Source organism: Brachyistius frenatus, unplaced genomic scaffold, assembly GCF_029030835.1.
Source record: "Brachyistius frenatus isolate BFR_SWC_R1_liver_20210118 unplaced genomic scaffold, ASM2903083v1 Contig_2, whole genome shotgun sequence".
Classification (NCBI taxonomy): domain Eukaryota; kingdom Metazoa; phylum Chordata; class Actinopteri; family Embiotocidae; genus Brachyistius; species Brachyistius frenatus.
The window spans coordinates 11718418-11746351 of NW_027210601.1; the positions used below are offsets into that span (position 1 = coordinate 11718418).

The 27934-nt window shown below is 45.4% G+C and overlaps 2 protein-coding genes across 5 annotated transcripts; one reads left to right on the forward strand and one right to left on the reverse strand.

Moving 5' to 3' along the window:
* Positions 1-1572: 1572 nt before the first annotated feature.
* zbtb8b (zinc finger and BTB domain containing 8B) lies at positions 1573-22395 on the reverse strand. Of its 4 annotated transcripts, none has more exons than XM_069699266.1 (5): positions 22134-22395; positions 7495-7681; positions 5589-6504; positions 5276-5454; positions 1573-3275 (listed from the first exon to the last, which is right to left on the reverse strand). In XM_069699266.1, exons 2-5 carry the CDS (start codon positions 7666-7668, stop codon positions 2961-2963), a joined length of 1584 nt encoding a protein of 527 aa, XP_069555367.1. In that variant the 5' UTR covers positions 7669-7681; positions 22134-22395; the 3' UTR covers positions 1573-2960. The 4 variants fall into 4 exon arrangements, with proteins under 4 accessions (XP_069555367.1, XP_069555383.1, XP_069555375.1 ...); XM_069699282.1 differs by lacking the exon at positions 22134-22395 and adding an exon at positions 8141-8217 and having other exon boundaries at positions 7495-7676; XM_069699274.1 differs by lacking the exon at positions 22134-22395 and adding an exon at positions 8141-8217.
* Positions 20088-24036, forward strand: heyl (hes related family bHLH transcription factor with YRPW motif like). The gene is made up of 5 exons (XM_069699435.1): positions 20088-20209; positions 22224-22290; positions 22380-22463; positions 22574-22655; positions 22899-24036. The coding sequence occupies exons 1-5, from the start codon at positions 20130-20132 to the stop codon at positions 23582-23584; spliced, it is 999 nt and encodes a 332-aa protein (XP_069555536.1). The 5' UTR covers positions 20088-20129; the 3' UTR covers positions 23585-24036.
* Positions 24037-27934: the final 3898 nt, after the last annotated feature.

Sequence of the window (27934 nt, forward strand, 5' to 3'; positions counted from 1 at the left end):
TTGCGTAATAATAGGACGCCATCTTGGAACAATGCCGTTTTTATGCCAAATTCATGTGTCAGCATCATTTTTGTTGCTGCATTGATGGTCCGCGGAGGACTGCGTCTTTGTGTCGGAGTCAGTTCGGTTGTCACACCCTAAGTCCTCAGAGGTCTCCAGCTGCTCCGGGCATGACGCGTACACGGCCAGAGCCTCCAGCCCGGCCACGATGAGCGCGTCCCGCCGGGGCGTCTTGCGGCTGTAGCCCAGCCTCTTCAAGGTCCGCCGGGTGGTGGTGAGGGAGATGGGCTTCTCCGGCGCGCTGCTGTTGTACAGGGCCTGGATCTCCACGCTCGTCGCCTGGTTGTTCGCCTCCACCATCCTCTCCAGCCGCTTCTCACCGCTCTCGTCGACGAGGCGCTTTCTCCCGCACGACCCCCGCTGACTGGAGGTTTTCTGCTTCTCGCACCATTCCCTGTAAACTCGAGACACCGCTGTCTTTGAAAAGCCCAGCAGGTTGACCGTCTGGGAGATGCTGCACCCGGCGCGACGGGCACCAACGATCATACCCCTCTCGAGCTCGCTTAAATCTCGCGTCTTCCCCATGAGGCACCGCGTCTTCCTCCGGGGAGGCTGCTTCACGGAGCACGGCTGCCCAAAACAAAACTGTCGGGGATATCCATTCTTCTTCTGAGCCTTTTTTTTTTTTTTTTTTTTTTTTTTTAGCACATTACACACAACAAAGGCTTACTGTCGCCCTCCTCAGTCGGCTTAGTGATAGCCTCGACTTTTAACTCACACCCTCAAGTAAACGGAGAAAAACAGCCGCGCAACAATCAACATCACGACCCATAAAATGTGCTGTAAACAAAGCAGTAATCCAAGCTACAATATCATGATATAACAACATGAAAGACCAAATGTCCAAATTACTGTTTTCAAATTTCATGCAAATACAAGCATTACAAAGGAAGATTTCGTGAATGGACAATGCTTCTTTTTTTTTTCAGTTTCCATTTGGAGTACTACTCTAAAATCCTACTGGGACCTGTAGAAAAAAAAAAGGAAGTATGGTGGACTTTTATTTGTTTGTTTTTATGTTGTTGTTGTTGTTTTTTATGGAAGGCACACATTTGAATATCATTTTTTGTGTTTGAACACTTTAAAAATGTGTGATGGTTGTTTTTCTGGAGGTTATACTCTACATGGTTGGAGTGAATAATTCATGTCGTGATTCCCCTTGAAGTGAGCAAGAATAGCAGCAGAGTGCGATGTGACAGCTGACTCTACGCCCACGTGTATTACGCCTGAATGCGGACCTGCATAACAGAAATTGTTGAAACCCTTATCACTTCTATCCCGTTTAGTTTTGAGTCAGTATTTACTTATTTTGTGCACTAAAGAATCAGCTGACTACCTTTTTTCCTGATAAAGGGCTGAGCCACTGGAGGGCGCCACAGGCTACTTTAAACGTCAAGCAACAGGGAAATTACCTTGTACCTCAATATTAACTGATGGCTCTCAAAATGCAAGAAAAAAAAAGAAAAAAGAACATGAATACCCAAAATTAAGATGAAGGACAATAAGGCCATGTTCACAGTTACACACCACATTTATTGCAACGACACCCCCCGGTGTCCCCACAAGTTTCTTCATCTACGAACTGTAATCTTTTAGGACAAAACAAGCTACTTTGTCTTCTATAAAGTTCATAAAAAATCCTTCTCTGTGACAGGCACAATCTCTTTATGTAGAACAAACATGGAGAAATTTGGCTTTTTCATCAGCTGTGCAAATACATGATCAGGAAATGAAAGACCACATCCATGACAGAGTTAAAAAAAAAAACAACAACAACAGTGAACCTATTTCCTGCAAGGCAAATCACTGGAGCAAAATATCTGTAGGAGTTAAAGAGACTGGATATTGTGGATTAAAATTAGGCAATAAATAAGGAATCTTACAATAATAATTTAAGATCAATAACCAGTGTTGGGAGTAACGCTTTAAATGCATTACGGTAATTCCACGACTTTAGGCAGTAAAAAAAAAGAATGTAACACGTTTTTTAAATCAAAATGACACAATTACAATTCCTGAAATTTAAGTGGGTTTATTACTTCTGTCTTGTGTATGAACAGTATTGGACAACTGCCCATTATAGCAGCCAAATGAAGCCTCAACATAGGATCTGTCAATCTCCGCAGGGACTGTGTTGCTTAGGTGGAGGTGGTGGGGGACACAGGGTTGTTCGGTCTGGAGAAAAACCCAGTGTAGGTGGATCTCGTCTCGCAAGGGCAACCGCTGGTTCCCAGGACAACGGCCCTGGGCGGCAGCGGGCGCCACAAGCCTCAGGAGACCTGTACAAAGGCCACGGGGAGAGCAACGAAGGGAGAAAGGCCAAGAACCACCCTCTTTACATTACATTACATTGAGCTGATGCTTTTATCCAAAGCGACTTACAATGCACCGATGGTACACCATCGGGAGCAATTTCTTTTAGGGTTCAGTGTCTTGCTCAAGGACACTTAGGCATGTGGACAGGAGGAACTGGGGATCGAGGCACCAACCTTCCGATTAGTGTGCAACCCGCTCTACCGACTGAGCCACAGACTCCCTCTAAATTGAAAGAGGGGTAGGCAGACACTCAGTCGACACGTCGGTGGCACAACGCAAGAAGTGGACTGAGTGAGAGATCTTCAGCAGTCCGGTGAGAGAAGGCAAGGAGGCAACATGAAAATAATTCAGCTGCGTGTTAAGAGTAATGCAAAAGTTAAGTTCCCAAGTATCTAATTACTTCTTATGTGCAGTTATGGGTAAAAGTAATTCTATTACTTTGAAGTGAAGTAAGTAGTGGCAGGAACAAATGACTAATCCTCAGTAATTTGCACGGCACTGTCGATAACAGGGTGGCCACAGTTCATTGAACAGTAGAACAGTTCACGGGAAGGTTTCCTCCTCTGAGTGCAGTGGAAACAAACTCACAGTGTGTGACTGACATCACTGCAGACAGCCAGCTGTCTTCCAAGCATCTGTTTCTCCACCAAGTCCTCCACTCTGCCCACCTCCACCTCCACATCGTCCACGTCGTCAATAAAACTGGACCAATCTGCACCCCCGTTCGCACGCTCCACGGCCTCTGGTTGGCTGGAGGGGTGCTCGGGGTCATCGTGCGTGGTGGTCACACAGTTGCAGCTGTCGCAGATGCCGAAGCGCCGGAGTCCCGGCGAGACGCCCGATCCGGTGAAAGTTCGCCGGCAGCTCTTACATGATACTGGCCAGTAGTGTCTGTGGACCTGCGGACACAGGGAGTACGTGAATCATTGTGTCGGGACAGTGTTGACGTTTAGATCAGTACAGGTGAAGAGTAACAACGTAGGAACCAAAAAGATTTACTGCACTCATTACCTAACTGAAAACAAAACACAATGGGAGGGGGAAAAAAAAAAAAGAGCTGAATTAAACAGCATTCAATTACAGAATGAGACGGCTAATTATTGTTTACAACTAACTGCTGGCAATTACTGGCTTAAAGTGGTCTCGAGCAACCTATTCTATCTTCACTATGTATTGTTGACTATATAATTCTGCAGCATTGGCACAAATCATTTTCACTACACCATCTCTCATTACAATTTCTTCCAAACAAAATATACAAATAAAATACTCTGCTTTGAAAAATAAACTTGTGTCTGATGTGGTTTTCCAGAAATACGTTAAACTACCTGGTTAGACAAATTATGTAATTACGAAATATAAAAACATTTCATCCCTCCTGACAAAACACCAACAACTCGTGACAAAATTAATCTGTAAATTAATAAGAGTGATCTTACGAGATCTTATACAACCATATAATCCTAGCAGAGCACTTCTCTCTCAGTACGCTGGTCTACTTGTGGTTCCTAGAGTTTCCAGAAGTAGAATAGGAGGCGGAGCTTCAGCTGTCAGGCTCCTCCCCTGTGGAACCAGCTCCCAGTTTGTGTTTGAGGTTTCAGAAACCCTCTCTAGCTTTAAGATTAGACTCAAAACGTTCCTTTTTGATGAAGCCTATAGTTAGGGCTGGCTCAGGTAGACCTGAACCAACCCTTAGTTATGCTGTTATAGGCCGAGGCTGCTGGGGGACCTCGTTACACGCTGAGCTTCTTTTCTTTCCTCCTACTCTTTAACTGACTCGTACCTCACCATCCCTTTTCTCTCCCATAGTTTCTTCTTATTGTCTGTTGTCTCCATGTCGCGTAGTTTCTGTTCTTTCTTTTGCAGATGTCCCGTCATGGAGCTGCATGTCTCTGTCCTGCGCTTGCCGTCTCCACCAACAGTTCTTCTCTTCTATCTCTATGCTGTCCTTTTCTCTCTCTGCTCTCCTCGACCCTGAGCCTGGCTCTGTCGGAGGTTTCTTCCTGTTGAAGGGAGTTTTTCCTTCCCTCTGTCGGAGGTTTCTTCCTGTTGAAGGGAGTTTTTCCTTCCCTCTGTTGGAGGTTTTTCTCCCTTAAAGAGGAGGTTTTTTTCCCCCCTCCTGGCTTATGTGGGAATTGTTGAATTGTTGGGTTTCTCTGTATAATATTGTAATGTCTTGCTGTAAGGACTTTAATGTGTTAAGTGCCATGAAATAACCTATGTTGTGATTTGGCGCTATATAAATAAAGTTGAATTGAATTGAACACACACAGACTCCGTCTAAATAAAAACATACAAAGACTCTTCCTGCATTCTGGATTTTTCAGTCAGGAAACGTACAGATTCTCTGATATGACTAATATTTATCTTAATAATTTGATTACTGGACATACGTTGTTCAAAAGTGAATTTTCTTTTCTGTATCACAGTTGCCGACATTATTTGTAGTTGTTGTACTGGGTGTTCCATATCATCCTATTCTCTTAGCTAAACAGCCTCCGATTTTATACGGCTTGCACGTGAGAAAAGCAAATTAAGACTTTTCTAGATTCGCTGAATGTAAACATTCTTGCTCACCTGTAGGCTGGCCATGAAATACTTACAAACATCAGTAATTCAAACGCATATTTTATCATATCATAATTAAAAAAATTAAAAAAAAAAAAAAAAAAGTTTCTTTTTTTTTATGAGAATGATTTAACTGGGTTTTGGTTGAACTGACTGTTTGCAACCATCACACAAACAGTCAGTTCAAAAATTCAAAAAACTTCCTAAAATAGCAAATGGTTTAATTCCTTCTTCTTTTACATTAGAAGCTAGCTTTTACATTGAGGCCTATGGTGCAACACATTTAAAAGCAGGCTGGCTACACTGCAGCTCAACCCCACCGAGCTCTTACACTGAGGGCGTGGCTGCGAAGGTGCTCCTGCCGTGTGAACCTCTTGCCACACATGGGACAGGGGAAGGGCCTCTCTCCCGTGTGGCAACGTATGTGTCTCTTCATGATCCCTTTCTGCTTGGCGGTGTACAGACAGAAAGGACACTTGTGGAGTTTCACCGGCACTACCAAGCCATCAGCTGCAGGGGGAGAAAGAGGCCAACAAATCAAACTTGGTTTTGATTTCTAGCAGAGGTGTTTTTCTTGAAGCCAGCAGGGACATAAATGTCATCCTCGTCCATTTGCATGGGGTTAGATTATTCCTGATAATTACCTGTGTCGTCTCCAAGCCAATCAGCCTGGATCTCCATCATAGATGATCCCACAAACCCTAAGCCTTCATCCATTCTGCTTCCTCCTGGGCTGCTACCTAATGTTTGGCTGAAGCGCTGCCCTCCTCTGTCCCCCGGCGGACTTTGGCCTTCACCTCTGGCCAGCATCTCCATCAGCTGCCTGGCATTATAGGAAGGGCTATATCCCAGGGGCGAGCGTTCGTTGGAGGGAGAAGGACTTGGGAGAAGTAGCCTGCCATGATGGCTATTGTGAAGAGAAGGACCGGGAGACGACGACACGTCTTTAGTGTCTGGGGACTCCATAAGCTCCTCGTCGGGGTCGTACTCTATCTTAGGGTTCAGTAACTCTGGAGTCAGAGCAGACAATGGGGAGGATGACAGATTCGTCTGATCCATGTGCGACTTCTGTCCTTCCCTGCCAGATACAAACTCCTCCCTGCAAGGGTAAGCGTTGTCCATGTCCCTGCCGGAGGACGGAGGGGTGGTGACGGCGATGGATAAGGGAGTTCTCGCCGACGTCACGGACTCCGGGCCTAAATCTGACCCTCCGTCGGCCTCTGCGACCTGCGAATGAGGCTCTGCGCCCCCCGCACCACCGGAGATGGTTGCAGCAGGAGTGCCACTGTCTGCCGGACCCGTCGCTCCATCCTCTGCCTGGTTCTCTTTCACCGTGTTACTCTCCTTCTCCTTGCTGCAAATCTCTAAAGATGAGCGGATGTAGCCTTTGCAGAAGTTCACCAGGTCAGTCATCTGCAGGTAGCTGGCCGCCGACATCACCTCGATGACATTACTCCTGTTCAGGGCCAAGCGGCCCGAGTAGAGGAAGTCCAGGATTAGAGAGAAGGCGTCCGCTGTTACAATGTCCAACGAGGCTGTGCTGTAGCGCTGTCCACTGTCCTGAAAAGAGATGTGTTCAAAAGTTTAACACAGTTGGGACTACATTTAATCGAAAATACAAATGAGCCGCGATGCAATTTGCTCAGTTTTAAGTGATTTTCTTGCGTTAAAATTGGGAGACTTGGCAAAAATGATAAATTGAAGGAATTCTTTTTTTTTTAAGCTACTACCTAATAGTTTCATATGTAACCACTTCCTACGATAGAGCACACATACAGAACACATGAGCTACATCTTCTGTAACAATAATTGCTTTAAATGCTTTTTAAATCATAATAATAATAATTCAAATGCACAAAACAAAGTGCAACCTCAACTAATTTAACACTCCTTTAATTCTCCTGATAAGACTACATTTCCCCCCCAAAAAACATCACATCCAGTTATTCTGGGTTTCCGGTTCATTTCTGGTCAACCAGCATTGCTTTGTTTTAATGAGAGCAGAGGCTGACTGTGTTCACTTTGTCGATGAAGCAAAATTGTTTTCCTTTTCTTTTTTTAACAATCTTTGGTTTACTTCATTTCAGCTCCAGCACATCCAGACGTGGGAAATTCATTCATTTCTTATATATTGCTTTAGTGCTTCCATAGAAAGTGATCTGGCTCCTTTATGTTCACCAGTAATCCTTGATAACACAATAATAAATATTTGATCTTAGCCAAGTGTTAAATGTAATCCAAGTTGCCCTTCTCCCCTTGAAAGGATAACCTTTATTAATGTTTTGCCACACAAAGTAGCAGCAGCGGTTTAAGTGCCTTGCTCAAGGGCACGTCAGCCTTGGCTGCAGAGGGAAGTGTTGCTCTTTCAATAACTCGGGACCACATTGATTGTTTCAGACGAAGCGACCCTCCAGGACCAGGTCCAGGACCAGGACCAGGTCCAGGACCAGGTCCAGGACCAGGACTAGGACCAGGACCAGGACCGACCGACCCCCCCACCCGCCCCGTCTGCTCCCGGAGGTACAACCGGAGGTGGACGGGTATCCTCACCTGCAGGTAGTGAACCAGGAGTGCCCGGAAGTAGCCGCTGCCCGCGAACAGCACGTTGCGGTGAGCCTTGAAGACGCGACCCTCCACGAGGACGCTGCAGTCACAGAAGAAGTCCCGCTTGCGCTGCTCGTTGAGCTCGAAGAGCAGCTTGGGCAGGTAGCAGGGCACCTCCATGTCTCCACCTGGGCTGGAGGGCATCGTGGGGGGGGGGGGGGGGAGATAACAAAAAAAAAGCTTCTGACAAACACGTGATGTAAAACGACCTGACCACTTCCGAGCCGCCTGTCACGTCGTGTCACATTGTTTACGTAAACAACAAGTCATTACTGCACTTTAAAAAAACAAAAAGAAAGACTCACCACGGAGGTGTTTCGGCTAGTACGCATGAGGTTTGTGAACGCACCGGCCAGTTGTAGCCAGAGGTTGAATCTTTCCCCACAAAGCGGAGGGTTTAGGGGATTAAACGTGCGCGCATTAAACCAGACAGCTGAGCTCGCTGCGCTTTGATCGCGGGCTAGCGTGTGTTGTTAGCACTCAGCGGCTAGTTGGCGGGACTTTATGAAACTAAACAGCTGACAGACGGGACAGAGCGCACGTCACGGAGGACGCTAAACAACCGGTTGAATAAACGGCCACGTGTACTCACCTGTGTCGTCACTTTAACCTGTCCTTTACCACAGCACGAAGACGGCGATTAGCGAGGCTCATTGTCCCGTGCCCACAACTTCCGCTTTCGCGAAACAGTGACGTGTTGTATTCACCCAATCAGCAGCCGACGGGGGCGTGGCCCTTCTCTGCAAGTACCGTAAATTGTTCTTTATGGAGCTTTTAGAATCAAACAAGCGCACTTTTTAAACCCAATTCGGTTTCGGTAAATCTGTTCTTTGGATGTGGAGTCATTTTGTAACGTACCTTGCCGAAATAGCAGGATTATGTAGGCCTAAATTTAAGTGTTTCTCCAACACTGTGCATTAAGTTTGCAGTTCATATGCATCTGTGAATTCTTTGAAATCACCCGGCATTATGGTAGTACTAGTTGCAAACTAACTTAATCAACTTTCAATTATCTCTACATTGACAAGTTTATAGTAGGAAAAAAAATGTAAAACAAATAATCACCTCAGAGAGCTCACTAAAATTGTAGCACTATTAATAGTCTCACATGATTTTACACCTCGGAGAAAACAGTTCACTCAAACCTCCCTCCATCAAAAACAGTATTTTTGACACAGTTTAAATTATGTCTGCCTTTCTCCTTTGCAGAGGCTCATTTATGCAGATGATGACAGTGATGGTGGTGATAATGATGTTTTGGGGGGGAAGAACCTCCGAGTGTCAGCTTCCTTCTCATACCGAGCCCAGCATGCCGCTGCACGACCACAGGCGGCTCGCGCCTGCCCACATTGTCTGCTCAAGAATACTTGTTTATTTGCCTTCCATTTTGGAGAGAAAATAGCTCCTTTTTTTTTTATTTTCGGACACAGTAAGAGTAAACAAGTAGTTCCTTGAGCACTGCACCACACCCTCGCAGCACAATCCACAGCTCTTAGAAGTGTTTTTACACTGATGGGTGCCGACCAGGCAACTTATTTGTTTCAGATATTTTCCCATGGCAAACAGGGCGAATACAAAGGCTTCGTGGTGGCCCAGAGAAACCACAGGGTAGGCGTACATGAGCCTCCACACTCACCCTTTTCTTGAAATTGAAATTTATGGCAGCTCATAAAAACTCTATTCATGCTTATAAGCACTAAATATAAACCAGTAGGGTTTCACTCAGGTCTCGTAAACTTGACCTAACGGAGAGTTGCATCCGGCTGCAGCCAAGGCCAACTGTCGGTCGACCCTGACTGCCCGACCCTAACACGGGTCTATCCCAAAACAAAGCTGACTTGGGTTGAACTCTAAGGTAGCTCTGGTTGCTGACCTTCTTCTCGCTGTGACTCAGGGAAACACAAGGCCTTTGTTTTGGTCATCTGTTGACTCCGGGCAGGAAACTCCCTCTTTACAGACCGTTCACAGCCAAGCAGCCACACTGGAGTGCCCTGACTGTGTAGCAGTTTAATGCCGGTTTACACTCAGCGACACCATAGGACCAAATAACAGCCCTGATTTATGACTGGATTTTGGCTCACGGCTGTGATTATGATGGCGAATGATTTACTGATCGAAGCCCAGACAAAAAGTAAATAGATGTAGCGATGGCTGTTATGTAAGGTTGCATCCAGACTCGGGACCTCACTCATTGTGTGTGTTAGCCGCTCGGAGACCCACGGCTGGCACAGAGGGCTCCAGCAGCACCCCTCTGGGTCCCTGTGGTCTGCGCCTCAGCACATAACAGCCACTTAAGCCAGCATTTTCCCAGGCTGAGACAACACACCACGGTGGCAGCGCGAGCCACAGAGAGGGCCTGATTAAAGAGTAGGGACAATGGAGGGAGAGAGAGCTGGGGACCGTGGTGGCATTTTCCATCTCCGCCGCTGTCTCCTGGGGGGACCAAGTATGTGCCGTGAAACGTTTGAATTATCCCAGAATCTCTGGAATTCAGACAGAGGCACCGCGGAGAGGACCCTCGACCGGGGATCAAAGAGCTCTGAGAGGAGTGCGGTGGACTGGTGGTGAAGTCGAGTACATATGGGAGCATGAGTGTGTGTGTGTGTGTGTGTGTGTGTGTGTGTGTGTGTGTGTGTCTGTGTTTGCGTCTGTGTGCTTGTGTGTGTCAGAAAACTAACTTGAAAAAGATAAAGACAATGTTTGAATTTGAATCATATTTTCTTTCATGGCTTCATGTCTACAGATGTGTTCAAAAAAAGAAATGTTTGACCTCTGAGGAGGCAGTGATCATTGAACAATGAAATACAATATGTGGTGCGTTTGTACGTGTGTGTTTCTGTCCTTTTATCCCTCATAGGAGCAGATAATGCAATCATAGCCAATCATTGGGAGTCTAATACAGTGGGCGCCCCTCTTTAGTTTGGAGACACCACTCTCTGTGGTGGCAGAGAAAGAGAAAGAGAAGAGCGAGAGGGGGAAACCTCGTCTCTCTCTTTTTGTCTATCTCTCTCTGTAATTATCACTTAATGCTCTCCGGTAATATGGAGAGCATTTTGCTTCGTCCTTTCTTCCCTCACTGAAGAGGAAGTGTATGAGTCTGAAATAAATCTGCCAGCCTTTTTATTATTGTATATTTAGCACCAGAACAGAGTAGTAAATGGAGCCGTCCCACACCACAAGCTTCCGGTAACACAGGGCCTCGGCGCAGGCTGGCTGTCTTTGCCACAGCCAAGTCCAAAGATCAAAGCCTGCGTGTACTATATACGGTTAGCTAGTCGTCCCCAAGCTTTGACCTCAACCCAGTTTTCATGTCTGAGAAAGACATGATTGTGTGTTGAGTGTTTTTGCACGAGCTGCACATAGACTGAAAAGAATTAGTTCACTGTACAAGTATGCCTTCAACAAGCCAGTTGTGCATGAACATCTGTCGTGCGTAGATTTATGAAAGAGCTTCTGCATCCATCCAAGCTTCGTCACAGCATTTTCTGGTGTTTGTTTGATGTCAAAACAGAGAATATCGCATATTTACATAAGCATATGAACTAAGTGTTGCTAAGGAGTTATCTCATGAGCAGAGTTAGCATCACATGTGTTTTTTCTACAGTATATCTGTAAAACTTGTACTTGTGCCCTGCTTTAGTTGCAACTGTGTAAGAGGAAAACTCAATTAATTGTGATTTAATTCAAAAGATGTATCCAAACATTTCGTTTTTAAGATGATAACATAGGAAGATTACAAAAAGTTGTGATTATAATCTTTAGCAACTTTACAATAATCAGTGAACTTCCCATCAGGTTAGTTGTAACACTGTAGCGGAAAAAGTTCAAATTAGTGTCAAACAAGTGAACAGACAAGGGAGGAATAGCAAACTAATTGTAACCAATGAGCAAATAATTAGCCAAAAGTAACAATAAAACAGTTGAAACAGCACACGGAAAAAGAAAAAACTGTTGGAATAGCTGGCAAATATAATAAATCTGCAGTTCAAACACTTTCTCTTGAAGTTATGAATACACACTTCAATGATGGATGATGTAAGAGTTGGAAAAACTTTGCTTTAAATGAGGTTTTAATGGTACAAACACTTCTTCTCAAGTAGGAGAGAGTACATATGTAAAGTTGACAAAACAAATCTAAATTGACAATTACATTCTATGTTAAAGAAAATGCAATAATGACTACTTTTATATGATTAATAGTGTAAAATAACACCCAATTTAATCCCTTCTTAAAAAACATATTTAGAACCTGGTTGAACTGATGGCAGGGCTGTGGGTATGTTTCTTCTATTCAACAGCGGGTCATATCGGTTTCTCATGTTTTAAATTTTTTTTTATGCAAGTTTATAGATCAGCTGTCTTGATCCAATTTTGTATTGGATCAAGTCTAGTGGTTCTATTGAACGTCTGAGTTTGGCGTCACAAAGTTAAAAAAAAAACGCAGACAGAAATCTAGATTCAGCGTTGAGTGCATCCCTTACTTTAGTTCAAGTAATTTCCAATAATAAAAAGCCACTACCAAGACCAATAAAAGTGGTCCCAGCTCCCTCGAGACATGAAAACGATCTCCGTCATCACCCACATCCTTCCTCCATCAAAGTCTCCCTTTCTTTCCCTGCACACTCACCATAATCCCCTTCCAGGAACGTTAAAAATGACCCCGAGGTGCAGTGGCGGCAGGTTTTTATGCTGGTTTTTAAGGGCTTACGCTTGCTCTTCCGAGCTGCCGTCACAGCGAGGTGTCGGCAGGATGCCTGGCTGATAAGGCCAGGCAACCTGAGGTGTAACGTTATACGAGGGATTTAGGGAAGTGAGATGCTGTCAGGGAGGCAGCAGCCTGTGAATGTTTGGGGCAGCGTGGTGCAGGGATGGAGCACCATCTCCAGGGTTTACGACTCTGTCAGACCTCCTGTGAACAAATCCACAATCCAATCCATCTCAATCTCTAAATCAGAGCAGCTCTTTTCTGTCTTGAATGAATGCTTTTCATTGGTCTTTTACACCCAATGCCTGTCCTCTAGATGAAAGCTGATCGAGGAATTAAGCATGACTCCACGCAATAAAAATTAGTCCCCTCCATAAAGTTGAGTGATAGTCAGCTTGCAAGTCAAAATGTTTCAATAAAACTAGTTTTACAGCAGCTAATATTAGCTTGAGTCTTAAACCCCACCACCCCACCACCACCCGTCCCAATCAGGCACAGTCGCATGCCTGGCTGAGGGGGCAGCGTGGATTAGCCCAGAACTCTTTCATTTCTTCACTTTCCCCTTTTTTTTCCTCCTCCTCCTCCTCCTCCTCCTCCTCCTCTTTCCCTGTGGCTCGTAAAAGATTGCGTCCTGCGTGTGATGTGGCAGAGGAGTGCAGTCAGAATGAACTGATTACGGATGAGGGCCAGCGTGCCTTTGAGTCATGGCACAGAGCGACATTCCTCACGTGCTTAAAAATAGTAACAGTTGGCTGTTTTCAGGTTTGTTTTTCTCATCGAGGACTTTTGGGCATCCTCTCAAATCATAACCAGACTTTTTTTCTGCCATCAACAGCGCCCCCCCCCCCCGTCCCCCCCCCCCCCCCTCTCTCCCCCCGTCCCGTCCCGTCCCGTCCCGTCCCCCTCCCCCTTCCACCTCCTCTTCCCTCCTTAATTTTCTTTCATTTTGTTATTGGTTAGTTTGTTTAATCTTGTGAAGAAAATTGGCTCAGCGTGGGAAAGGCAGGATTCTTTTGGAGGATAGTTTTTGTTGTTTTAGTTTTGCACATTGCTGTTGTTTTGGGTTTTTTTCCTGCGCAGGAAGAAAAAAGTGCCAGTTTGTGCCAAAACCTCATGAAGTACAGATAAAAAGGAGCTGAGTGAGAGGGAGGCCGCAACACCATGACAAAGATATGGGCTGTCTAAGCAAAGAGCTTTACAAATGACGATCTCCAGGGGGAAACACGGAGGGGGGAGACAACAGAAGGGGGGAAAGGGAGGCAAAGAGGAGAAACAAATGTGGATGGATCGGTGGGAGGAGGAGAGAGGAGATGGGTATTGGGGGGGAAATAACGCAGAGCAGTGAAGGGGGGCGGAGGGTGAGAGGGGGAAACATTCCCCCTTGGCCACATTAAAGGCATAAAAAAGAAAACAAACAGAAAAACATGTCTGACATAAAGAGGCTGGTTTCCGCGGCGACAGCACAATGGCCGCCTGTGGCTCTCGGGGCCCTCGCCGTCCCGTCTGGGGCCCGGCACCAGCGAAAGTCACCGCAGTCACAGGGCCCATCAGCGTGTGTGTGTGTGTGTGTGTGTGTGTGTGTGTGTGTGTGTGTGTGTGTGTGTGTGTGTGTGTGTGTGTGTGTGTGTGTGTGTGTGTGTGTGTGAAACATGGTGAATGTCATCACAGGCCCAGTGCTGTGGGAACCGCCATGAAAGGGACCCCACTCGGAAGGCACAAAAGCTCCTTTCTGCTTCTTCTTCTCGGCTTTTAGCCTCTTTATTTATCTTTGCAGAGGGGGAGCCGGATGAGGAGGGAGGACTCTCTCTCTCTCTCTCTCTCCCTGGTCTCTGTCTACGTCTCTCGCTCCCTGACAGACAGCGTGACCCATTGCTGCAGCCCTCCTGCCCTCTTGACACCTCAAACCACAGCAGCTACGATTTCAAACGTATATACGTTCTGTGTCTAACAGGGTTTCTCTTCAAGTTTCTTCACACCTCGTATCGGCTCAGTCACGACATAAAAACACAATGCAGCTCCAAAGACAGTCTGTAGGAACAAACCTGACGTTCCCAGGAACGCCTCGTATATTCAGGTGATTCCGAGTGAATCGCGAAGACGGCCAGACAGCCAGTGCCAGTGCAGGTTCCAGGCATTCCTCATGTGTCTGAGGGGCAGATAATTCCCTCATGGGTCCAGCCTGGACAGTGCCAAGCCACTCCAGTGCCAGTTCCCATGCCAATCCAATCTTGATTCCAGTGACTGAGCGGCCCGGCCACAGGCGGACTATTATAACGGCCTCATAGCAATAAGGATTCAACTGATTTTGAGGGCATATGTCACTAGCGCTTGCATACAGCACGGCACCATGCGAGGCTTCTTTGACCACATTTGGCCCTTCACAAATCCTCCACACAGCCTCCAGACTGTGAACAAACATTACTTTTGCTTAATGCTGTTTGATGACATCCATCATTTTTTTTGGAATACCTTGCAAGATAAAAGACATTTAGTTGTACAAACGCCACTGCAATTTATTCATTTCCAAATATTTTAATTGGAGCATTCTCAAACTTCATATTGCTTTATCATGTTATAGTGTTTATAACTTTTGTGAGTAAGTTACAGCACCTCATCAATATCAGCATCTGTGTTACGTGCATTTTTGTGACAACTGGTGCGCGCGCATCTGCGACTTTACCATGGAAATGGCACCACTGACTCACGGAGGAGCTGACAGAAAACACATGAAGAAGCAACAACAACAAAAACAAAACTAACACACGTGACAAGAAGTAACGAAGGGCGACCATGGAGCTTCACCATCACTTGTCAAATGATGTGTCAATTTGGAAAATAGAAAGAAGTTACTGGGGTGGGGAGTGAAGATTGCCTTGTTGCCGGCGGGTTTTCATTGTGCTGTTGGCAGGTGGAATAGTTACTCACAGAAGTCACTGCTTCCTCCCGCTGCGCGCACGTAGCCGAGCTGCGCTCACTTTGTGCGCAACAGGAGCAGTTTCTGAACTTTTTGATTGCACCTCGTATTCGGACGTTGCGCATTGTTATAAACTGTTGTGTTTTCAACTCGGTCTGTTTCACAGACTTTTTACAACACTCGTGAAAGTAGGGAACAGTGGCACACAAAAAAAGAGCAATCAATGTCAATGCAGCTTTTCTTAAAATATTACGGCTGATGCATTTCAGCCTGAGGTTTCATCAGAGCACGAGTCGAAGCAGTAACAACAAAGTTTGTGGTTAGAAATATTTCACAAATTCTAGGATACACACTTGATGACAGTTGTTTTTTTCCCCCTTTATTTTGATATTAGGCAACAACCTCTAATCACTTGTTTCTGCAGTGAATTAGAGGATTTTCTTTTTCATCGAGTTACTGAAAGATTAAATAGCTTTTTATTAATCAGAAAAAAATCTCATCTATCGATCTGGTCTTAAGCAAAAACAACTTTGTAAATAATTCGTTAATAAAAAGCTGCCATTTTGTAAATGATGTGACTGCCTTTACCAGCTTCATAGCTTCTTTTCTAATTGTACCTTTTCTAATGATGTCCTTCTCTTTTATCTTGATAAAATGGGTTTTGTGTCTCATGTAAATCATTTAAAATGTCCTTGCTGTTGGAAGGTACTGTACAATTGACTTTATTTGGGTCCTTTTTTATAGATTATATCTATACACTCTTGCGTTTAAAATTGCACTGAAAAGAATGTATCTTCGATTGTTCTGATGTTCAACATTTGACCATTTTTCTCTTCCAACAGGCCTAAATTCTTTGAGTGTCTTCTTACAGTGGAGTATCTACATTTTCTGGGGGGGGCGGTGGGGGGGGAGTTGGTTTCCAGTTGCTGAAAAACAGTACAAATAATCAAAGTTAGCCGCGCAGCCAGACATATCTGATCAGTTATTCAGTCTGACGTGAACGCGAAGAAAAAGTCACAAACAAAATATCCTGCTGAGCCGGTTCCATCTCACAGACTTTCAAACAATAGCAATAGTCATGCATCAGAAACAATAATTGCGGCCGAGTGTTTGTGCCTTATAAATTGTGGTGTCCTGTCCTGTCCACATTCGTGTGAGGGAGCTCCGTGTGTGTGTATGAATCAGTTGACGGCCTCGTGTGTGTGTGTGTGTGTGTGTGTGTGTGTGTGTGTGTGTGTGTCGTGTGTGTGTGTGTGTGTGTGTGTGTGTGTGTGTGTGTGTGTGTGTCCTTGAGCGTTCACACGTTCATATTTTGAGTCGCACATGTGTGCGTGTGCGCAAATTGTAAAAGTATGAGCTTGTTAATTTCAATAAGGGACTTTGCCGTGTTGTGGTTTGGTGGGATGGGAGGGAGAGGACTTGAAGTGGCCGACCAAGATCGCCAGAAATCTGAAAGAATTCCATCCCATCATCCAGTGCCAGTTCTCTTTCCCTCTCTCGCTTTTCTCTCTTATGTTCGTCACCCTCCCTTCACACACACACACACACACACACACACACACACACACACACACACACACACACACACACACACACACACACACACACACACACACACACACACACACACACACACACACACACACACACACACACACACACACACACAAATCCTGGTCATGAAACCATTTTCATAATTAATGTATTTATTTATTCATTCATCTTCTTAATTACTTTCCACTTCTTGTAATGCTTTTAATGCAGCTTGCCTCATCCTAAAATAGCTGGGAGATGTGGCCGGCCGTGTACAGAGTGATTTCATTAAAAAAAAAAAAAAAAAAAAAAAAAAAAAAAAAAAAAAAAAAAAAAAAAAAAAAAAAAAAAAAAGCTAAAAGGAAAATTTAATCTTTGAAGAGAAGGAGAGAAATGGGTGGGTGGGTGATAAAAATAACAACAGAGAAGACTGAAGCCTGACTTCATAGATGTCTTTTTCCTTTCAGGCTCCTTTTTTTCTGATGCTGAAATGAGATCCAGATCTGAATTAAGGAATGATTGGTAATGAAAGGATATGTGGATTGGAGGAGGAGGAGGAGGAGGAGGAGGAGGAAGAGGGGGGGGGTGTTTGGAGGGACAGAAAATCGTATTCGTCTTTTCTGTTCGTCCTGACTCATATTCCTCCCACACTGCGAGCCCCCCGGTGACGGTCATACTGATTACTGACACTTGGGTATTACAAACACACGCACATGCACATGTTTTCTGTTAGTTTACTGCTTTACACATATGACAAACTGCCGGCGGATGAGGTTTAGTCGTAGCCAATGTACGCACGGTAAAGACGAAAAGCTAGAAAAACATTCAAAGTAAGACACAAATGAAAATACACCAGATTTTAGGAGCTGATTAAGACTTATAGGCCCACGACCATGTTAAAAAAAAAAAAAAAAGACAGTTTACTTGTTTAAAAAAGTGTACACAAAGATCTCGCCCTCATGCATTGTGGTGTGTTTAAAGTAACACACCCTTCCAGTCTGCCGGGCAGGAAGAGACGCTCTCAGCTGGGCATTGTGTGCAAGGGGGCATGCCACTTGGCCTCGCTCCGTCCTTTCACATACACATATGCAACACACTGCTGGGTCAGTCAGGCATCGCTCCTAACAACCGGCGCCTGGCTCGCATGTTTCCATGGCAATCTGCACCAGCAATCTTCCCACGGTGGCAGCGGAACCGAGCGCTAAGTGTTGCAAGGAGCGTGTGTGTGTGTGTGTGTGTGTGTGTGTGTGTGTGTGTGTGTGTGTGTGTGTGTGTGTGTGTGTGTGTGAGAGAGAGAGAGAGAGAGAGAGAGGGCTATCTTGTCCAGTGAAGAGCCCAGATGTTCAGACACTCACTGGGCTGATTCTTCTCTTGACCCCTCGGTACCTGCCCTCGTCTCTGCACACACCGGCGGCCGCCAGATGACGTCATTGATTAAAAAAGTTTGGAGGACGGCGGGTATGAATGTCTTTGCTCGTGTTTTAACCTTGTGTTTTCGCTGTAATTTTTTTTCCTTTGGGGAAAAATAAAGTTTAGGTTTTTTTGTATCTATATCAGCAGAATTTCCGAATGTCATTTACTCCAAAATGTATATCAAAAGTTGTCTTTTTTCTCAAATGCTAACATTTAGTCGTTGCACGCATACGGCAACCAACAGTGTTGGATTTTGTCAGGCGCCATTTTGCTATCTTGGAGCCAGAAGTGACCGTATTTGGACGAGCTGGGGGGGAACGAGTGGTGGATCTGACTTGATCTGACTGGAAACTTGACAAGATTTTGCCCCGCCCACCTATAGCGTACACCCGACTGCACCACAGGCCTGTCAATCAAACAGACACCCCCCCCCTCCTCCCCCCAAACATACATCTTTTTGAGGACTAATATCTAATTAATGATGAGATTATTTTCAAATGGACCGCCAGAAAACTAAAAAGAAGCAGGGACTTTAGCGAATGACACAATTTTAACTGTACTGACTTCATATTTCATGAGAGAAAGTTGAATGGGAGTCTATGGAGCTCAAGGCTTTTTGGAGTCAATCCCTAGTGGCCCTTAATACTATTGCAGTTTCAGGCACTTTCACATCAACCTGGTTTTTTTCAGCCCCAGAAGCCACGTCCACTTATATACAGTCGGTGGTGGCATGGTTAGTGAACCCTGTGATCAAATTTGAAATTGTTTCGAAATGAAATGAAAACTGTCAAATAGTATAGCTGGCAGTTTAGTAAGCCAATTTTCAGTAAAATGTTTAATAATGAACACATTCCCTATTTAAAGAACAATACAAAATGCGAAGTATAAATGTGCAGATATGCATGATTTTCTGATTTGTATCAGTTGTGCAGCTGATTATTGACCACTGCCTTAGAGGTCACAAGCTAGCCAACGTGGTTTCACTCTCTGCCGTTTGTCTCACTCTCTCACACACACACACACACACACACACACACACACACACACACACACACACACACACACACACACACACACACACACACACACACACACACACACACACACAAAGGTCACCTGTGTGACTGTGAGGGTCAAGCCTCGTGCATCGCTGAAAACACTCCGCTGCGGACGATGGAGAGGTTTCACGCTTCATAATTCCCACACACTCCTCGCACCTCCCGTCCTCCCTCCCTTCCCCCCCCCCTCCCTCCGCCATTGTTCCACAAAGCAGCATAATTAAAGGAGAGAGAAAGGAGGACAGAGAGAAGGCAGGAAGGAGAGCAGGATGAGATTGGAGGCTAATTGACTGAGGATGACTGAGCAAAGGGGGTTGGAAAGATGGGGCCGGGTGGGGTGGAGGGAGGGGAGGAGGGTGACGAGCCAGGGAAGGGCAGATTAAAGGGAGGGAGGAGGGACAGGGACAGGAGGCGGGGGAGCCAAAACTGGCAACCCTGCCCCAACTGCCAAAGTCCTATTTTGTCATTGGGTGGCTGTGACAGAGAGAGAGAGCCAAGGGAGAAATAACAGAGAAAAAGAGAGAGAGAGACGCTGATTGGATGCCAGTGATAGAGTAAAAGACTAAAGCAGCTCGTGAATTTTCTTACTTGTCATGGGCCCTTGGGGGTTGATCAAGTGGCACCACTGACTCACAGAGGAGTGGACAGATAACACATGAAGAAGCAACAACAACAACACCACCAACAACAAAAAAAACAAACGCAAGTGACAAGAAGTAACTAAGGACAACAAGGCTTTTATAAGTACCAGCGTAAGAGACGCAGAGAGTGAGGGGCACGCAGGGTGAGTGCTGCGCTCTACAGTGTGTTGCCTTCACGCAGCAGCGAGAGCGACCAACGACATCACGCGGATCCATCACTCCATCGTCCACACATCCATCTACCCATCCGTCATCATCATCATCATCATCATCATCATCATCATCATCTGTCCAGCCGGCGAGGAAGAGGCTGAGCAATGAAGAGACCTCACGACTACAGCTCCCCGGACTCGGACACAGACGAGTTTATTGACGTGGGACAAGAAGACAGCTACTGGTGAGCATCCGACCAACCTCCACACCTGAGACTGGAACAGGAGTCCTCCAATCAGGAGCCCTTTAGGGGGACGTCACATAGTTTACAGCTGCATGGAGCAGCCGAAGACAAATTTACTCTGAACATAATAGCTTTAAACAAAAAAAAATTGTTGAAAGACAGTGAGGAAAGTGTTAAATCCTAGATGTGTGTGTGGTTTAAAAGGACAAGAAACATTTTGGATTCCTATTATTTAAAGTTTTTCCATTTAAATCAAAGCTTCTGAAATAATTTAATCAATAAAAATAACATTCCAATAAACCTGAGCTGCCAGTTTAAAACTGACGTCTTAACTGAGTTTCAGGCCCAGATGAGCAAAATCTCTCTTGTTTAGAAACATATTCATTGTTCCTTTTCTCTGTTTCTTCTTTTTGCTACTTTTGCATGTGCATGTCAGGCAGTGCAGTTGTCGGTAACAAAAACTGCATGCATGACATGCATTACAATAAGTATAGGCTACAAATTATGTGCGGCCTGTCATGTGTGAAAGAGTGACAGTATGACGGGGCCTGAAGGCATGAGCAGAAGTTTCTGAATGTGTTTTGTTTTAAATTAAATTGTCAATATTTAATCTGAAAATATCTTCAGATCAAATTCATTGCGAGTCAGAGTTCAAAATGTATTCATGACAGAATTTGGTGTAGGAAAATCTATTCTTTAAAACATTTCCTGTTCTGGACGTCTTTGATGTCACATAAAACAAAACAAAAAGTGAACTGTCAAATTAACACTGAAGCAACAGAGAGGGACGACCTCCACATTAAATATATCCTCTAGCATTTCTTAGGAACATTTGATGCACACAGTGTGTGAATGAATGCAGTGAGCTGATTTAAGAAGTTTATTACTCGGTCAAAAATACGGCTATTTCAAAAGGTTTCCAGCTTCATTGTGTTACAGTTTTGATCTTGCAGAGGAAACTTTGGTATTCCGTGTTTTTGTTCATCATTCATATAACTGAAAATATGTAGCTTCAGACGCTGGGAACTTCAAACCAAAAGGCGTAACGTATGCTACAAATGGAAATACTTTTAGAAAGAGGAACTTTGAATGCAAATGTGATCCACAAGTTATTAAACTGCAGTGCATTGCATGTAACTTGTTTCAAATGTCTGATGAACAGTAAAATGATTCTGCACTCTCTTTAAAAGTCATTAGATCCTTTTGTTGTTTAGGTTAATTAGTGGAAAGGAAAAACAGACATCTGGATTAAAAGGAAAAGGAAAATTCATCAAAGTGTGTTTGTAACTGCGCATCTACAGCATACAAAAAACACATTCACAGCAGCGCTGGTTACATCACACAGCACTGAGCAAGCCAGTAACACTTAAGACGGTTTCGTGGTGACATGCAAACAGAAGACAGCGCTGCCTTTTCAAGTCAGCCTCATCAAACACAAACCTAAACAAAAACACACAGCTAAATTGGCAGCCTTCATGTTAAAATCTAATAGAAACACAATAAGTCTCTGGTGGGGCAGTTTGAAGGGAACTCCAAGCTGTCAGGGTCTTTCAGGCCTGTAAAATGAGAGTTCGCAAACAAACACAATCCATATTGAGTGACTGTACTCGGAGGAGCTCTGATCCCATGCTGCATGTTGGAGCCCCATGCGAGTGAAAGCATTGCCCCGCGGCTATATAATCATCTTTCTAAAAGTGCTTTCGCTCAGATGGAAAGGAGAACAGCATGTCATTTTACTGAGACTAATGTCCAGAAACGCATTAAAACAAAAGAAAACAATCTCATCTTCCCTCCTCTCCCGGGCACTCCTCTGTCTTTCTCGGCCCAAAAAACTAATTCGATTGAAGGGAGCTGATGTGCCATCCTGCCTCTGTGTCGTATTAAGCAGGGTAATAATAACAATATGCAGCAGAATCAAAGTTACCATGTCTTCTCTCTGTGCCAATGTAATCCTCCACATCGCCCTCATGCCTTCTTCTTCTTCTTCTTCTTTTACTTGATCTCCATGGTGCAGCCCAGTCACCGGGTCCATGTCTCCAGGCAGCGCCTCACAGATTCTGGCCCGAAAGAAGAGAAGAGGGGTGAGTGGATTACAGCTTTGGATCTTAATCCTTTTAGTCCCGTCTCTGAGCTCGGCTCTTAATGTCCCGCTGCTCCTCTTGTTTTGAAGATCATAGAGAAGAGACGCAGAGACAGGATCAACCACAGCTTGTCGGAGCTCCGGAGACTGGTGCCCAGTGCTTTTGAAAAACAGGTAACTACAGTAAAGATAATTAGAATTGTTGCATCATTAGACAATAAAATCGAGCAGTAAAACAGCTCCATAAAACGTGGCTCTTTTTTTTTTTTTAAATTTTGTTGCAGGGTTCATCGAAGTTGGAGAAAGCAGAGATTCTGCAAATGACGGTGGACCACCTCAAACTGCTGCATGCCATGGGAGGGAAAGGTGACACCTCTGAGTTTGTTGCTTGTTAAAGATGAACTTCTTCTGGTTGTCATCCATTTTCTATGGAACATGAACACAAAAGAAACAGGAATGAATTTAAAAAGCAGACAACTAGTTCATTATTGTCTTCCTTTTTTTGGGGGACAAGAGTAAGAAAAACATGGCATCCATGGTATGTTTTCATGACGGATTGCATTCCATGACTTTTATTCAGTGCATGACTAAACTCTGCTCCTCTCTCAGGTTACTTCGATGCACGAGCTCTGGCCGTGGACTACAGGACCCTGGGCTTCAGGGAGTGTGTAGGAGAGGTAGTGCGGTACCTCAGCTCACTGGAGGGGGAATCCCCGGACCCTGTTGGAGCTCGCCTGGTCTCCCACCTCTCCCACTGCGCGAGTGAGCTCGACCCTCTTCTCCTGCAGACCCCCCCTGCCTCCACCCTGCCCTTCCCTCCGTGGCCGTGGGCGTCCTTCCCTCAGATCTCCGCGACTTCGCCGGCCTCCTCCTCACCTCCTTTCCCCAGCGGGCGGAGGGACCTGGCCCTGCTGGGCAGCTACCCGTCGCCCGCCTCCCTCCGCCTCGCCCCTCTGGCAGGGTGCCAGCAGGGCCTACCGTCCCTCCTCGCGCCGACAGCTCTGGCCGCCGTCCACAGGTTACCCTCCCTCACAGCGTCTCCGGCCATGGCCACCTCCAGACCGACCCACCCGTCTCCCCACAGCACCACCAGGGCCTCGCCTCTACCTCTCACCACCCATTCCTCTTCCTCTCCTTCTACCTCCTCCTCTTCTTCTACTTCATCATCCTCTGCCCCTCCGCAAGTCTCTTTCAGGCCCTTTGCACCCCTGGGATCTCCCACACCGCAGCGCAGGAGCTTGAGCGGATCAGCCAAGGCGGCCCAGGGATGGGGGACTGAGATCGGAGCTTTCTGAGGCCCAACTCCACTTTTGTTTTCCAAATGAACTCTGTATCGTGGACATGGACCTCCCCATGTGCACTATGTTGCAACTATGGAGACGTGTTGAACTTGTAATGATTGTCTCTACTTTTGAGGGATTTTAAAAGCCATATCAGACTGTGGGTGAAGTTTCAGATGATCACAATCATATAAAATGGAATCATGACGGAAAGAGAAGGAGTAGATTTATATAAATCCATGTTCACGATGTTGCCTGACAAACACACATTAAAAAAAAAAAAAAAGAAGTGTCCAACAGAGCCATATATACAGCTCAACAGAGTGGGGTTGAGTTTTTACTGATCTTTGAACTGTGATGTTTCTTATTTTCCAAAACATTTATTCGTTACATTTTCCACTTCTGAGGAATGTTTGAAAAAAAAAAAAAAAAAATCTCTATAAAGACTAAGTGCCTTTACCTCTGTTCATGTTTGCACTGTTTTTTTTTCTCAGACATGTAATTGCAGCTGTATCATCCGTCAATGTAAATGGCAAAAAAAAAAAAAAAAAAAGAAAAGAAAAGAAAAACCGACGTGATACTCATTTATCCGTATTACTCATGTCTGCAAACATTGCCTTGCATGTTCCCCAGCCGTAACCCCCTCGGTATCTAAGCTGTCTCCAGTGATGGCTGATGGGATCCGCGGTCTGCGGCGGCAGAGGATAAACATGGTGGGAGATGGTGATGTTTTTGGGATGCCGCGGCGAAGCAAACAGACCCGTCGCTTTACCCTCTAATTGTCAGTCCCCTGTAATTAGCGTCGCCCTCGTATCAGTCCACGCATCTTCCTCTCCTCCGCTGGCTGTCTCTCTGCCATTCTTTCTCTCCAATCTTGTGGTACGCCAGCGGATATCTTTCTCTCCCTGTTTGTCTGCGCCACTGTCTCCTCAACAATGGACAGACAGGAGAGAAGAAGGCGAGAGAGACTTGGGAGACAGAGAGACAGAGAGAGAGAGAGAGAGAGAGAGAGAGAGAGAGAGGGGGAAAACAAAGAAGAAAGATCTGAAGGGCTGTGGTCGAGTGACTGATTCGGCGTAGACGTTCAATAACAGGGAGGGAGGGAGGGAGGGAGGGAGGCAGGGGGGGGGGGGGACGGGGGTGAAGGGGAGATGAGAGGGACGGTGAGGGTTTAAAAGGACGGGAAGAGGATCTAGTGTGAATCACGGAGAGTCGGCCGGTGCGCACAGGGGTGCGCGAGAACCTCCCCACCCCACCCCCCCGGGACGATGATGAACGACAGTAGACGAGTTGTTTCCCGAGGAGATCAGCGTAATTGTGCCGTGCTTCACCAAAACTGCTCAGCGGGGACGAGGGAGCGGAGAAGAGCCTTGTGTGTGTTTACTGCTGGAGGACGCTTTGATCTACTTCAGGATGCAATGTCTGTGGTCTGCGGACCAAAAATGTGTGTGTGTGTGTTCCGCAAAGTGCATATTGTTTATTTGAGTGAGTGTGCGAGTGTGTGCTTAAGCCAGTCCCATGTGCTCTCCTCCCGTGTGTGTGTGTGTGTGTGTGTGTGCGCGCGCGAGTGTGTGTGTGTGTGTGTGCTCTTTGCTGAGTGTTTTGTTTATGCAGTGTGCACACACGTTGCGTCTGTGTGTGTGTGTGTGTGTGTGTGTGTGTGTGTGTGTGTGTGTGTGTGTGTGTGTGTGTGTGTGTGTGTGTGTGTGTGTGTGTGTGTGTGTGTGTGTGTGTGTGTGTAATGTGAGTATTCAGGGCTGGCGTCAGGACTGAACCGCGGTGACGGCGTGGCTCTCGTGCGAGGCCGGCCGGCGGTCGGACGGACGGACGGTATGGTGGTGGAATGTTTGTGGAGGGTGCATGCACACACACACACACACACACACACACACACACACACACACACACACACACACACACACACACACACACACACACACACACACACACACACACACACACACACACACATTGTTATACACTCACAGACATCACACAAACACACACACACACACACACACACACACACACACACACACACACACACACACACACACACACACACACACACACACACACACACACACAGGCTGGCTGGCTGGCACTATTCTAGCCAATGAGCGGAGGAGCCAGAGTCACCACAGCTTCCAGGAAGGACGACCACAGTCACACTGCGCAGGGTTTCCCACGGGGGGAGAGGAGGCAGGAGGCAGCAGGGAGGAAGGAGGGAAGGGAAGGGAACGTCAGGGAAAGAAGGAGGGAGATGCTGTGTGTGTGTGTGTGTGTGTGTGTGTGTGTGTGTGTGTGTGTGTGTGTGTGTGTGTGTGTGTGTGTGTGTGTGTGTGTGTGTGTGTGTGTGTGTGTGTGTGTGTGTGTGTGTGTGGTAAGGGGATGTATGTTACAAGATGCATGAGGAAAAGAGGAGGGCTCAAGTGTGGAGGAAGAAATGCTGAAGTGACAGGGAAGAAAATCAGGAAGTGAGAGAACATTTTTCCTCAGTTAACTCACTGATGCCTCACTGCTTAACCTTTTAACTTATTATATGGGTGCAGTTTTATTTTGAACACGAGTCTCTGACCTCTTCAGGGAGAAGCCAGATCAAATGTTTGAGTATTTTTTTTTTACAACTTTAGGAAGAGCAGACACACTTGAGAAAGGGACAGGGCTTTAAACCCTCCGGATAGATCCTGAGATCCTGGTGATTCCACGAGAATAAGCTGCTGCAAAGCGCTCAGCCCACCCCTCCACCCTCCTCCTACACAGACAACTCAGGCTTTGTGTCAGAAATGTCAAATCTCAAGCCCAAATCGAGATCAAGGCTTTTAAGTTTTTCCTTTTGGGTCGCAACAGTACTAATCTGAGTAAATTCAAACTGTTAAAAAAAAAAAAAAGTGTTTAATTTCTGTTATCCCTTTTGCAGCAAAAACATCAAAACAAAACAATATTCTTGTGAAAAATGTGTGGCCCAGCACACAGCCCGGGTCCTCAGTCTATGTACTTACCACATCACGGATGATCCTGGCTGTTATCCTCCTCCTCCTCTCCTGACAATCATGCCTTATATAAGCCAGTCTTGGGCTGAGGATCAGGTGTAGACTGTATTGAGCCAGAAGAAACACAAGTGTTGACATTTAATTGTGGAAAACAGCTCTTGTACAGTAATAAAGTAGTTTATTCTTTGTGCCAGTGAATAACAACGTTTGCTTTTAACTCCAGGGTGAGTGAAAAGATACTTATAAATATCTGATAATTGCTGTGCTCATAAAAGGGGTCCTCACCCTCCTGACGTTCAATATCTGACACGTCATTTGGACTCGGAGGTGTGAATACATCTGCGTTCATGTCTTGTTTGTAAACTGCAGTCCCAATGGGAAAGTGAGTGTCCAAAAAGTAGAATACACTGAGCAAAGTGTGAGCAGCGGTGGTTGATGACGATAGTTTAGTGACCTCTGCTGTCAAAACTGAGAAGTTGCAGGAATCCAGGAGGAACTTCAGAGGCGAGGATGACTTTCCCTCAATCAAAAGTTAATAGATCAATTCAAAATGTTTTACGTGTACCTCACCAAAACAATCCAAAAATACAACTTAAAAAAAACACGGGACAGGGTTTAAATAGCACAGGGGTCTATGACAATGGCCAGTTCACAGGCTGCCAACAAGGTCAAGGCAAAACTACCAACCAATGACCAGAGGTTGGGCTAAATCATTCAGAAAAAAAATAGTGACAGCTGAATACTGACAACACTGTCCAATATGTAATGTAGTCAGTTATAGTATATAATATGTATATCATGTATATTCAGAATACTTTCAAAAAGCCACATGCATGTCAAACAACTGTGTATTTGTTGTTTTCTTTCTGTAACACTTGTTGATGGTGAATTTGTTAACCAACTTTTGCATTTCAACAACACGAACAACACAAGTCAACGTGGATGGACATGAAACATATGAAAGACAGAGTACAATTTGTTCTAACCAGATTAGACCAGCATGAAAAATATTCTGATCTAAACTGTTTTTTTTTTCTTCCAGCAAGGCAGGTGACCACGAGCCTAAAGAGACAGTTGTTGTGCTCTGAACAATTGTACGCTGGTTACAGGAAAGTGAAACTGGTATGTAAACCATCCAAATATAAAGTTTGATGTGTTTAAACCAACATAAATCAGAGTTGGACTTGTATGGGACTCACCTGTGTTCATCTTAGTCAGCAAAACATCTCACTATCAGCAGGACAGTCCACAGAAAATGCTTAATAAAACTGTAAAAATCACGTTATATTTTCACAATGTAAGAGCACCACCCTCTGCAGGTTGATCTGACAATTAACTAGTCTCCTCTATAGGGCACAAGGAAATGTGCTAA

Bases quoted from the DNA above. Each gene is read 5' to 3' on its own strand.
- heyl (XM_069699435.1), top strand. From the start codon at position 20,130: ATGAAGAGACCTCACGACTACAGCTCCCCGGACTCGGACACAGACGAG. The intron at 22,291-22,379 runs GTGAGTGGATTA...CTTGTTTTGAAG, and splicing joins CCCGAAAGAAGAGAAGAGGG to ATCATAGAGAAGAGACGCAG. The intron at 22,656-22,898 runs GTGACACCTCTG...CTCCTCTCTCAG, and splicing joins GCATGCCATGGGAGGGAAAG to GTTACTTCGATGCACGAGCT.
- zbtb8b (XM_069699266.1), bottom strand. From the start codon at position 7,668: ATGGAGGTGCCCTGCTACCTGCCCAAGCTGCTCTTCGAGCTCAACGAG. The intron at 6,505-7,494 runs GTGAGGATACCC...ATCTCTTTTCAG, and splicing joins TCCTGGTTCACTACCTGCAG to GACAGTGGACAGCGCTACAG. The intron at 5,455-5,588 runs GTAATTATCAGG...CTCCCCCTGCAG, and splicing joins TTGGCTTGGAGACGACACAG to CTGATGGCTTGGTAGTGCCG.